At 42.6% G+C, this 12864-nt stretch overlaps 1 protein-coding gene across 1 annotated transcript; it reads right to left on the bottom strand.

The window, feature by feature from the left end:
- Positions 1-4532: 4532 nt before the first annotated feature.
- LOC100824092 lies at positions 4533-12512 on the bottom strand. Its single transcript, XM_003571828.4, has 7 exons — positions 12232-12512; positions 12055-12144; positions 10685-10861; positions 9242-9412; positions 8958-9167; positions 5810-5895; positions 4533-5604 (listed from the first exon to the last, which is right to left on the bottom strand). Exons 1-7 carry the CDS (start codon positions 12320-12322, stop codon positions 4954-4956), a joined length of 1476 nt encoding a protein of 491 aa, XP_003571876.1. The 5' UTR covers positions 12323-12512; the 3' UTR covers positions 4533-4953.
- Between the last annotated feature and the right edge of the window lie 352 nt (positions 12513-12864).

Genomic DNA, 12864 nt, shown 5'->3' with positions numbered 1-12864 from the left:
AGTAACGAGGGTAAGTAGATTGGCTGGAATCAATAAATAAGGAATACGATATGTAAAATCAAAGGTTACACAAATGTTGAATTCGCACAAACCGATATAATCCGAGTGGTTTGGAATAGCTCCCTAGGAACCGTACACAAACGACTCAACACGATGTCTCTAGGTGTGCAACGCGTTAAAGATAGATTGTCAAAATGTTATTTGTCTTTAGACTAATAGACGAAACAAAAGAATCAAACATGAAAAAAAAACGACGACAGGTGCCACACAAACCTCGCACCAGACAACAATCCACGAGGTCAAAAGACATAGACCACATTGAACCCAAACAACGTTGCTTTTTGGCACGGCGCGATGGCATACAACTAGAGCCACATTAAAATCTTTACTCCATTTGTTGTCACCTCCATTACTTGTTAATTTAACAAAGAAATGTTCCGTTGTTTATCTGTTTAACATAGAAGATGCTTAAACTACACGCTAAGCATTGGTTTTGAGTTTAACTTGCCTCATGTCAAAACGGCCAGTAGAGGCAATGCAACTGACTAGAACTTTGATGCATCAAACGAAAAGACCGTTGCTCGCAAGCTGGACAAGTTTAGGCTCGGTGTGGTAGTAGATCTTTCAGTCGTCTCTAACTTGATATCCAAATTTAAGACATCCAAATATGATTGCCATGTGGCAGGTTATGAACAAATTGGGTCGAAATGTTGCCTAATTTATTTGTTGACTGGTTTGGAATGTTCATGAGAATTACTCAAGAATTTCTTTAATAAAGGAATAACATGGAATCGTCCCATGAAATCGCAATGATTTGTATGTTAGAGACTTTTTTTTACTTCCCATATATTGTGGCAACTTCATGCTCTTTTGGTTAGCTAGATTCCAAGAACTCAAGAATAAGAAAAACATTGAAACTGAATATTATGTGATTTTTATAAACTATACCATGAATTAATCTCTACCAAGAAGTTGTTTCCACCGCATGAAAAAAGATGTTTCACGTACGATGTAATTTTACAAGTGACTTTAGAAACACCTTTTGGTGTGGTGGTGGAGTTGTGGGTGTATGACTTCACTCACCATGGTTCAAAGTCTGGTGCTCACAATTATGATGTAAGAGTTCTACTATAATATTTCCATCAAAAAAGCAAATTTTAATCTGCTATATGACATAAAACCAATTGAATTATTGAGTCTGATCGTAAAAAATCACAAGGATTTGTTTGTACTTACTCCGTATATCATTGCTCAGGAAAAATATTCTCTCCATTTCCTAACAACAGGCATCCACGCATTTTGAAATTTAACTTTGACATAGTTGATGTGAGGTAAATAGGAACTACCCTGCAATTAAATTTGAAATGTATATACGATGAATTAAAATTTAAAATTAACTTAACAAACAAGAAGATTATCCTACCAAATTTCGAACTCTCCTCTTCAGCAAGGGTAGTTCCGTCAAATCACGCTCTGATTTGTTTATAAACTTAAAAGTAGGCATCGGCGTTCAAAGAAGATAGAGATTGATGATACGTACGGGGCGGCGTGCCACGGGCTCAGACATGCATGGCTGCTGCTACGCAACGTATTGAAAGTCAACGTCTTCGACGCCTTGCAGACAAGCAGGCAGAGGTGGGAAACAACCTACGTCGGCTAGCTAGCAAGGGTCCTACCTCAGCTACTCCTACATGTCCTACGCTATTCTGCCCGATCCTAGCAGGAGCTACAGCTACTAGCAAGTTCTGCTTCGCCTCTCATCCCCCTCTCCACCAATCTTCCCTAGGGAACTTGCTTTTAGACGTTATGACAAAATAGAATCTAGCCGGTTTGGAGTCAGAAAGTATAATTCAAGGGTCTATTTGATTAAAAATTTCAACAAAATTCATAGTTTTATCGTACTTTCTCGTCTAACAAAGGATGTTTCAATTTTGATTAAATTTGAATGCATGTATACACTAAAAGTACGAAGTGTGTATATTTCTCGGTCGACGATCATAGCGATCCGATTAATATTTCTTTTATCATTTGTAATTGTATGAATCTTTTACGAAACGTAATAATTGGATCAGATGATTGGTAGCATCCACTCTGATTTAGTCCACTCTGATTTAGTTATTTCTCGATCGCCTTAGAATTAGCAAAACCAATAAAAGACATATCATGACAAATTTAACCTAAATAATTTAGTATCGTATATGTTAGATTTATTTTGGATAAAAGACTAGCAAAAATAACTGTGGAGAAGAAACAGACAACGGCTTTGGATTCCAGACACAACTCATTTCCCTGTCTTAAAATCTAAAAGCCTTTCGCGAAAGAAAAGGTGTCCAGTGATCAGAGAAAAGGGTGAAGTAGGGCTTGGATTCCATTTCAGGCTTTGCAGTCGGATATGGACTGCAGCTAAGCTCTGCAGAGCACCGAACTGTGGCAGGACCGTCTGTCCCCTCCGGCCACCATCCGATGTTCGCCAGTTCGAGCTGCAGGATTTATTTTTTTTTGCTTTTCTTTTCCCTCCTCCAATCAGAAACGAAGGATTTTCGTGCACACATCTCGCATTCAAATTTTTTTTTCTTCTTTTGACACGTCGCGTTCATTTTACTACCGGTTACGTGGCCTGATCAGCAATCAACCAAAAAGGGAGTACATATCTCTCTCCGGCTGTTCAATCCAGCGTAGAAGTTTTCGCCAAACGTCAATTCCTGATTATTACCTACCGTTGAATCTATGGAAGGGATCATTATTTTTGCGAAATCAACAGGTTGTTCTGTGCTGCATGTGTGTGTGTGTGTGTGTGTGGCTCTCATCAGAGGATAAGCTGACGACATAACCGATGTGATGGATGCTGCTAAGTATGCATCATTGTTGAACAGTTCCGTGGTCAATCCATTATCATTATATGTATAATTGGTCTGTGATGATCGGTGTTGCGATGATCGGATGGGGAAACGGCGATGGGTATTAGTCAGCAGTTACGTGCCATTTGGCTCTTGCCTTTCTTGTTCGGCAACGAATTTTCTGCCAGCCGTGGATGTGCAGCTGATGGCCAATGGGCACACTTGTCTTGATTCTATTGGACCAGGGATGCAGTGGATGTGTGAGGCTGGCTAACAGTTGGTTTCTCAATCTTGGTGTCACTTGTTGTGCCACAGGCCTGGAAATAACCCAAGTTGAAGTTGGCACCTTGAATTCTTTTTTAGGGTAATAAGTTGTACGAATAATATAAGCAAGTAAAGCCGGTCGACGTCCATATTATCCTTTTTTTTTTCTTGCAAGTGTACATGTTAATGCCATCAAGTTTACGCCATTGTTCGTTGCCATATGTGATCAGGAGAGCATCAGGAAATCCGATTGTTCCAAACTCAAATTTCTCCATCAGTGACAACAACAAGACTGGCAGAATATTAGCGGCGGCGCACGGGAGTTCCAAGAACAGTCCATCGCAAGGACTTAGTACTCGTACAAAAAAAATCCTCAAAAGAAAAAGACGAGACCAGTCGAGCGGTGGACGATTCCACACAAAATAGCAGACGTAGGTTTGCAATCTCTTCAAATTCCACATTTTTTCCTGCAGGTATAACAGTCGTGCAAATTTTTGTTTGACGAGGACATATTTGGCACCGGTGAACGCCTGATGCCAAGCTCTGGGCTAACGATCCGAGGACATGTTTGACGGCCTGACTTTTTCTTTAGGCTGTTGTGAGCCAGCCAGAATTTGCGCTTTGTTTGCTCTAATTAATCGGGGCAGGGTCAAGCACATGCATGAATGTTGTCTCCACGATTAATCAATGACGGTTTATTTTGAGAAGGTCAAGCCTACGGTGCCATAGCCAAATTCCAGAGACCCTGCCTGAAGCTCCTTTTTTTTAGGTCATCACACAGGGATGCCAAACAAAGTAACGAACCAGAAATGCAACCGGCACATGGAGCTTTATCGCGTGGGTTTGTCATCATGGTTAAGGACTCTCGACACAGAGAAGGTTGAGTCAACACTAGCGCTAAAGTCTTTCTTTCGGGTAAGCAAAGCGACCCTTCCTTCCTCTCGTACACTCAAGAAAAAGAGCCCAAGAGGGGCCACATGCTGGAAGTTCCTAGCCCAGGAGTGAGTGGCGCCCAGCCATACTACACGCCTCGTTGCATATGACCAACATTACATTGGAATAAGACCAGCTTACATGGCTCTTCTTCGCCTAGCATTCCAAAAGGAGAGCTCTCCGCTTCTTCGCCTAGCATTCCCACCGTCACATGTCAGTTAGGACTCAGACCGGCACAAATCACGCCATCTTTTTCGAGCAAACTCTCTTCTCTCCTCCTCTGCATCTGCTTTGCAGGGCTCGACCGGGACAGACAGACCATATACATTGAGACTTCGCTCTCAGGGGCAGCTCAGCGAGGAACAGGAGCAGCTGAATGCATCCTACTTGGCCATACTCCTGCAAGGCACTGGCTGGAACCTTTGAAATTTTGTTTCTGAGTTCCGGTGGGGATGAACTGGAAGTCTTGAGAAATTCCAAACAGTGCCTTTAACGGGACAATGCAAACAGCTGGCGCAGAAAGTTTTACGCCCCTGCCCTGAACGCAGGTCTCAACTGATATACATGTCAATCTGTCACGCATTGCAGTTCCACAACACAAGCGACGAACAGATGTGTGGAGATAGCAGATCAAGTTAACAGGCTACATGTCAATCTGTGAAAATTACATCCAGCTTGATGGAAAAGCATACGAGATACAGGATGTCAACTGATGCACAGGTTCCCCCACCCACCTAAGATAGCTAGACTGGTTTTACCTGCCACATCTGAATATCTGATGGGCGGAAAAAAGGGTGAGACAATGACCCATGAGCAGCAGCTTTGTGCTTTTGCAATTGGAAGTTAATATCAGCACATACACCGCTAGGCGTGATAACAAGAGCCCCAGCATCACTATCACTATCACCATCACCATCAGTTAATACCTGAATCCGGTGTCGGTGCCATATTTGTTCCTCATGTTGTAGTGATCATACTTCGGATCGTTGTAATCCGCAGGTTTCATCTCAGCGGGCTTGGGCTCTGGATGACCACTCCCGTAGGCAACCTCCCCACTTTTCTCCCGGTGACGGTGGCGGAGTCGGTCTTTTGGGACCTTTGCGCTTGCTTGAGGTGTTTCGGATGAACCGTAGAACTCAGCGTATTCTGGCCTCTTGGTGGACCGGTGCTTGCTTGACAGAGTAGAATCCCTGAATTTGGATGATGATTTGATGCTTTTCTGAGCCTTTGGCGCAGTCTCATTAACAGTGTTAGGAGCATGGAGCGTCTCGGTCCTCATGGGGGTGCTACTTAGCTTCTGGGCTATTGGTGTCTCCTCTCTGTCTTCAGGCATGACAAGCCTGTCTTTGAGAGGAGTGAGGCCTGTTTTTCTCTTCACACGTTGGAGGCGTGACGGGACAATGTTGAATAGAAGACTCCCCACGCCCTCAATAGCAAGTTTCAGTAGATCAGCAACAAGTGTCCCAAAAGATGGCCATCCAGCGCTTGGTTCCTCTTTAAGGCTCTCCACAACCAAAGGCGGCTTTCCTACAGTGCTGCTTTCTTGTTTCTCGTCTTCAGGTGCTTCTATCTAGATTGAGAACGGAGATTACTATGTAAGCAGGGGTTTTGTCTCAGAAATCAAATATCAAATCACTATTTCAGCCCGCTATAACTGAAACAACAATGGGGATCCTATTTAAAAAGAAAACATGAAGAAAACGAACTACATATTCCACAAGAAAAACTCTACTTTAATGGACAACTGAAACCCAATATAGTACTACATCAGATACCTTTTCAGAACTTGATGGACCAAATCCATGTTGTACCACAGAAAAGAGATATCCAGCCACAACGGCACCAATGACCAGTATGATATCTGTGAAAATCAACAAAATGATATCAGCGATCAAGTCCATCCAACTACGGTTTTCTGGGCACGGTTGCACTAGATATGACAAGACCTGAAATAATCATGAGCACTGACAGGTTAGTCAGGTAAAACCAGTATGAAATTAAACCCAATCATTCTGACTATCATACTTAAGGTACTACAAAAGATCAACGATTCATCAGCCATTCGGTTTGTAGGATATGTGGAGGATTTTTACAGGATTTCAACCCTTAGGAATTTTTCCTATCTTTAGGATTCGTTTCACAGGAATTGAGATCATAGATTCCTAAGGATTGATCCAAAATTGACCTAATTCCAAAGAATTCTACACATTAGGTGAGACCTCATGGAAAATTCCTAAGGATTGGAATGCCCATGACATCTCAATCCTCTACTTTTCCTATTCCCATGATTTCAAAATCCTGTAAACCGAATAAGCCCTGAGTTCTAGAGAAACACATCTATCGTGAACTCAGAGAAAACTAGTAATCTGTTCTAGGTTAATTCCATGCTGATTGATCATGTAAACTCCAGAGATAGAAAACATATGGTGGATCCAAAGTTTCAGATAGCACTAGTACAAATTAAAAATCAAAATCATCAGGAATAGCATGCGCATATATGATCTTTGATTATATTCCACAATTCAGACTGGATGGAGACACGGTTCCATATCTCATTATAAATAGGTAAGAACTGATCTCAAGAGTTTCGGTATGACTCCTCTTTCTGAAGAAATGCCATGCACACACATCTACATTTGTAAAAATGCGCGTGCAATGCAATTGCTATAGATCTAACCTGACACTTATTTCAACTTACGATTTAAGGCCCCATCTTCTGTTCCTAAGAATATGCAGATCTTTTGCATCACTAACATACACCTGACAACTGACTTAATGAGTAAAAAAGGGGGGGCTATAATGGGCCAAGAGCTGAAGTCAGACGAGCAAAACAAGAATTTTCCCTATTTTGTTTTGCTTTTGAAATTTAGACAACAGTGAACTTGTGGTCTTTGAAAAAACAATGTTTATTATTCTTGCATGGAGTCAAGGTGGTTTCAGTCATAGGGAGTACCGATGCTTATTTTCCAGCTTCTGTTCAGGTGATCCATCAGATCATATCCATTGTTGTTGTGCTACTACTACTATGAGACTTGAATGGCATATGATCATCTCTCTCGCTGAAAATTATTACGGGCTCTTGCTGTGATGTGATGCTCTTATTGCGTGTCTCTTTTGTTTTTCAGAAGGTCCTGGGAGTGTCAGACATATGCAGCCAAAGCCTCCAGGACACCACCTCAAGGGCGTATACTTCAGGATGTTGCTGCTGGTCAAGTGGTCAGAGTTAAACATGTGCTAGGTCATCCTTGGAATTTCTATGTTATGGCACATTGGCATGTTGTGTGTCTGAGCAGTGGTAGCAAGAAAATTGAAGGACAATCAATGGATCAATGAATTTCCTCTATGAGACAGCAAGCTGAAAAATGTTGCGAAAATTGAGAATCCAATCTGGTGGCCTGTGGGGAATTTTTATGTGCTCCATGTTCTTAGTAAAATACAGGACAAATTGAGTACACCTTCTAGCCTACAAGCTGTTGAGTTCCTTAGAGGTAAAGCAAGATCATTAGTCTACATCATGAAGTCAATCCTAATTCAGTTGAGATCTGGAGAACTTCACAGCTTCATGTGAGCTAATAGTTCGGGGCTTGGAGACGTACCATCTTCCTCCTCCTTGCGAAGGATGTCTGCTATGACCTGTTGGTGGCTGGATCACATTGGACAGCAAGTAACTGCACAGTCTGCACTGTGGAATCCTGCAGTATACACTGAAGCGGCTGCCAGTCAAGCCATATTTTAAGGGGAGGGAGATATCACATCTGCATCCTAGAGGATAATGGGGCTTGGTATACTTGGGATGTGGGCCAGACGGGCATAGGCTAGCAGCCTGAAATGGGGACTACAAAAGGGAGAAGCAGGAGCACAGGAGGGCTACGTTGCATGGATACGGCCCATACCAGCCGTATCCGTGCAGAATACGGACCAGAACGGGGATACGGCAAAAACGCCTGGGATACGTGCGTCCATGGTTTGTCCTGTTTTTGTGAATTAAAAAAAGATTAAAAGAAAAAGAAAACTGCTGGGATCGCACCTGAAGAGCGCCTGGGATAACACATGTCAAAGAAAAACATCACACGGCCCACGGCCCTTCAGGACGCATGACCTTGCAGTTACAGAACAAGTTCTTCGCGCCCGCGGCAGCGCCTCGCTACATCTCGCCTCCATCGCAAAGCTCTTCAATCGTTCAAGTCCATTGATGCAGTGCCCATGGACCTCAATTTTCTCTCTGTATAACATTGTATACTTCTATTTTTAATTTTTTATACATATACTCGCCGTATCCCCGTAACTGTATTTTTAGAAAATGCTGTTTTCCCGTATCCCCGTACCATGTAACATAGCAGGAGGGCATGGAGCTGCCCAGGATATCTTCAGGTTCCTCCTCCTCTACCTCTATCTGTACCCAGTCCCTAGCCTTAATTTTCCATTAGCAGTCTTACCCTCGGCTCTTATCTAGTACTGATATTGGGAAATCACAAGATCAAACCAAATTCTAGCAGACCTTCAAACCTGATGAATGCAACGTCTAACACATCAATAACTTCACGTCCTACCTTCAAAAGGAGGGAGCCCTTTCCTGCTTAAAAATTATACAGAGTAGGGTCTCTCTTATCCAATTATATCCTAAATAGTTTTTTTTAACTAGTTTGCTCTATTAATGCAGAAAAGGATAAATAAAAATTATAATTAAATCTATCTCTTTGCGAAGGCATTCAAGGGGGTTTTCAAATAAAACAAAACAAAAAATAAAAACGTTAATTTCATTTTGGTTATCTTCAACTGCCCAGTCCAGCTAACCATTTTCCTGACATAAATAACATTTTTCTAAGGATCTCCATAACCTTATAAATGGGATTAAAGCTTGTCCTGGCAACAGCATCTACACACACTGAGTAATAAATAGAACGAGCAAAAGAGATCATGCACCTGAAGATAGAAGTGCAGCATCCTGGTAGGTACAATCTTCTTGCGGAAGGGCAATTTTCCGAAGGGCAGCATTTCCACGGTCAATGACCAATAAAGAGCACATTTTCTTCACATATACAACATCAAAATCTGTAGAGAACTTTGCGTCTTCACTAGGACCATCCCTATACCCTGGGATATTGGATTTTCCACCAGCAATAGTGGTCACTCCTGCACAGAAATTCCATCCACAAAATGTCAAGACAAAACTAATGCATGAACTCATAATATTTGATATAGCTTACCTGAATCCCCAATCTTTCGAATTGCCAAGTTTGCTGTATCAGCAATATAGACATTTCCTGTATCATCCACAGCAACGCCTGTGGGGCGCTTGAATCTCGCATCAATCGGTTTACCATCTATATGACCCGCATGCCCCTGGAAAGAACCAGCGACTAGTCTTGCCCTGCTATCTGCAGAGGTTGTAAATTGTAATACCATTCTCAGTAGCAAAACTACCGGGCCTATTGATCACAATATTTAGATCATATTTCTTTAGGCACATCGACGTGGACGCCTCTCCTATGGATACACTCACTGCTACTATTATTTCCACATCACCACTTGCTGACCAAGCTCAAGACAAGAGGAACAAGAGAAGGATCAAGATCAAGGTTGAGCTCATAAAGACCATTAAGCTAAGAAGAACACATGAGGATGATCCACTTCTCGCTGCCTTCTACAAACAAGTCAACCCACCATGATTTTTCGAAGACTTGGCCAAAATCCACGAGTGCTGTGCCACCTCAGTTTGGGCCAGAGACATGTAATAAGTTTAGAACTGAAGTCCTGGCTAAGCTAGAGTCCAGGAGATCATATAGGATTGTATGGTAAAAGTTCTGGCCTCTTCATATAGAGTTTTGTTTACTGAAGTGCCTAGCAAAGTTGCAAACTTCATGGCCGTATCTCTAGTGTCTGATAAACCTATTGAAAATGCCATTTTTGGAAACCCACATTATTATCTCGTTGAGGTTATTGTTCTATCTGGCATAGTCGCAATTTCAGATTGCTTATGCTGTTATTTTCTTGCTTGTTCTTCGATCTGCTAGCAGGAAAAATCCTTCGTGGATAGGCTGACCGTGCAACCAGCAAGGTTGATACTTGATCACACCATGGAGTTGATTCAATGACTGCCATGGATGTTAGTAGTGTACGGTTCTCCCTATACGCTGGCCGCCGAATTGTGAGGGTCAAATCCTCAAAATCGTTAGTTAAAAAAAAAGGTCCTCAAAATCATAGTTATCCCTCTCACTAAAAGGTATGGAACACCGGACACCGGTTCACATCACAGTATGCATGCCTTTAGTCAATTTTCACACCCAAAGTGTATTTAACTATTTAATACTGTTTGAACATATGAGAATCCAAATTTCTTCAAGGGTGCTTTAAATTTAGTTGCAATGAAGTACTCATGTGCCAGTAAATCAAGAACTGCTACTTAAGAGGAATGATCAGAAAATATCTGCATACCTCTTCTTGATTGCCTTGGATAGTCCACTGGTATGTTTAATAATATCTGCTCTAAAAGTTACAATTGGTAGTTCTTTTTTGTTAATGCTACGATCCACATGAGACTAATCGTGGCTATTCGTTAGGAAGAGCCACCGATTGCGTACCATACAAAATCCCCCCAAAATATGTACAGAAGTAGGCACCGAACTGAGGATAGCACGAGGAAAACATACATTCGGATAGCGGCGGGGTTATTCGCACAATGTTGCTATGTGCTGAGTCTACTGCAAGGAGCTCTCCGCCTTCAAGCGGGGACACCCTGATGGTGTGCGGCGTGACACCAAGCTTGTCTCCTTCAACAAGGGTCTCCACAAAGTAGCCACTCTCAAATTGCAGTGCCACATTCCCATCTGCCACAACAGAGAAGAACCTAACAATGAGACCAAGGTCAAGGCAGAACACAAATTTCATCAGCAATTGTAAGTTTGTAACTTATATTCACAAGCTGGGATTGCAAATGAGTTAAACCCATATCCAACTCAGCTCAGTACATTTTAGAAATGAGGAATCAAACTCCGCATATGTCTGAGCTTAGAATTTGAGCTGTAATTAAAGGAAACAAAAATCATGCATAAAAATAGGAAATATTTAAAATGTCTGACCCTAATGAGAGTTTTCCGGTCAGTACAACTGCTCCTGTTTCCTCACCTGTCTTTCATTTATGGATGAGAAAAAAACAGCATATGTGTACCAAGGAGGAAAAACAGGTTCACTACACCACAGGTAGAAACAAATTCATGCTGCACTGCTTTCAAAATGAGCAAGCCTACTGAATCGGTATGTATTCATCTCGCAATTACTGATTTGATGAAAAAAAATCAGGCCATGCCAGAGATGGAGTTAACTAACAAGATTAACTTCCAGTTCTAAAGAGCTATGAGCTTTACCATGATAAACTGACATGTTTATGCAAAGATCAAAGGAAAAGGAGACAAAGGTCCAGATAGATGATTAGCTTCTTGTCCAGACTCCAACTTTTACGTTACTATTTAGTTCCCCCTCCGTTCCCAAATATAAGATGTTCTAGGTTTATCCTAGGTCAAACTTCTGAAAGTTTGAGACCAAATTTATAGAAAAATCTACAGGCATCTATCACTCTAAATTAGTTTTATTAAATCCGTCAAGTTGTATATATGTTTATAGAATACTTATCTGATATCGTAGATGTTAATATATTTTTTTACAAATTTGGTCAAACTTGACTTAGGACAAATCTAGAACATCTTATCCACGTCACTTATTTCCGGACGGAGGGAGTAGTATTTAGTAACGGAGGTAGTACATGTCTTCTCCCTACAGTTTTTTTTACTTCCAATCAGTGTGATATACTACAATTACAGGAATACATGAAACTCGCCAACTCAGCCACTACCGCTATGCAACCTACAGCAAGAAGCAAAACAGACTACTAAACCAAATCGAATCTGTCACCCTCGCCCGAGCTCGCACCAATCCCTAATCGCCAAGAAACCAGCTAAGCAGAGTTTTGAATAAACCCTCGAACAGCATGAGCATATCAGCAGCAAGCTAAGCGGCGACTCACCATACTGTGAGTGCGAGGACTGCTTGGGCGAGTGGGGGGAAGAACCCCGCGGCCACTTCACGACCGAGGAGAGCTGCCTCACGATGTTATCTGCAGCCAAAAAGCACGAGTCAAGAGTTAGAAAGCAAGATCGAATCGCACATTTGAACAAATATCAAAGGGGGGCGACGGATTCACCTGTGGGGGAGGCGAACGCGTTTGCCTCGGACTGGAGGAGGACGAAGAGGAGAAGGAGGAGGGAAAGCGGCGGCAGGGATCTTAGCCTCATGGGGGGGAACTTCTTGTGCTGATGCTGCCGCTGGCGATCCTTCCTGGGGTGCGAAAGGAGGGCTGGAGGGGGGGAAGAGAAAAGGAGCTTTTCTTGGTGTTTTGGTGCGCGATTGCGGCGCGAGGAGCAGCCGCGGAAGGAGCGTCGTGGTCTCACTGACACTCTCGGGCAGTCGGGCTCTCGGCCTGGCGGCCGGTTGGTCGGCGCTTAATGCGGGGCAGAGAGTCGGCAAGGCAGTGATGGTGTCAGCAGGTTTTCTTTTCTTTTTTAAAAGCTATTTTTAGGGCAATTCTTTTTTTTTAGATTGCTCGTTTCTTTTGTGTGGAGATCTGTTTGAGTTTGAGGTCAGGCCGAGAGCCCAGTATATTGGACCAGAAGGTTCAAATTCCCCTAAGGCCCAAGTTATACAAGTGTCAAGCTTCCCAGGCTGCCGGCCCAACTGCGAAGTGCCTCCCGCAACCCGTGCTAGATAATTTCTCTCTGGAGAAGAACTGGACTGACCATGCAGCTCTGGAGAAGAACTGGGCTGAGCTGTGGAGGGT

This window comes from Brachypodium distachyon, chromosome 3, assembly GCF_000005505.3.
Source record: "Brachypodium distachyon strain Bd21 chromosome 3, Brachypodium_distachyon_v3.0, whole genome shotgun sequence".
NCBI classification, from domain to species: Eukaryota; Viridiplantae; Streptophyta; class Magnoliopsida; order Poales; family Poaceae; genus Brachypodium; species Brachypodium distachyon.
Note: the sequence above shows the minus strand (reverse complement) of the source record. Positions and strands in the feature narration are given on the sequence as shown.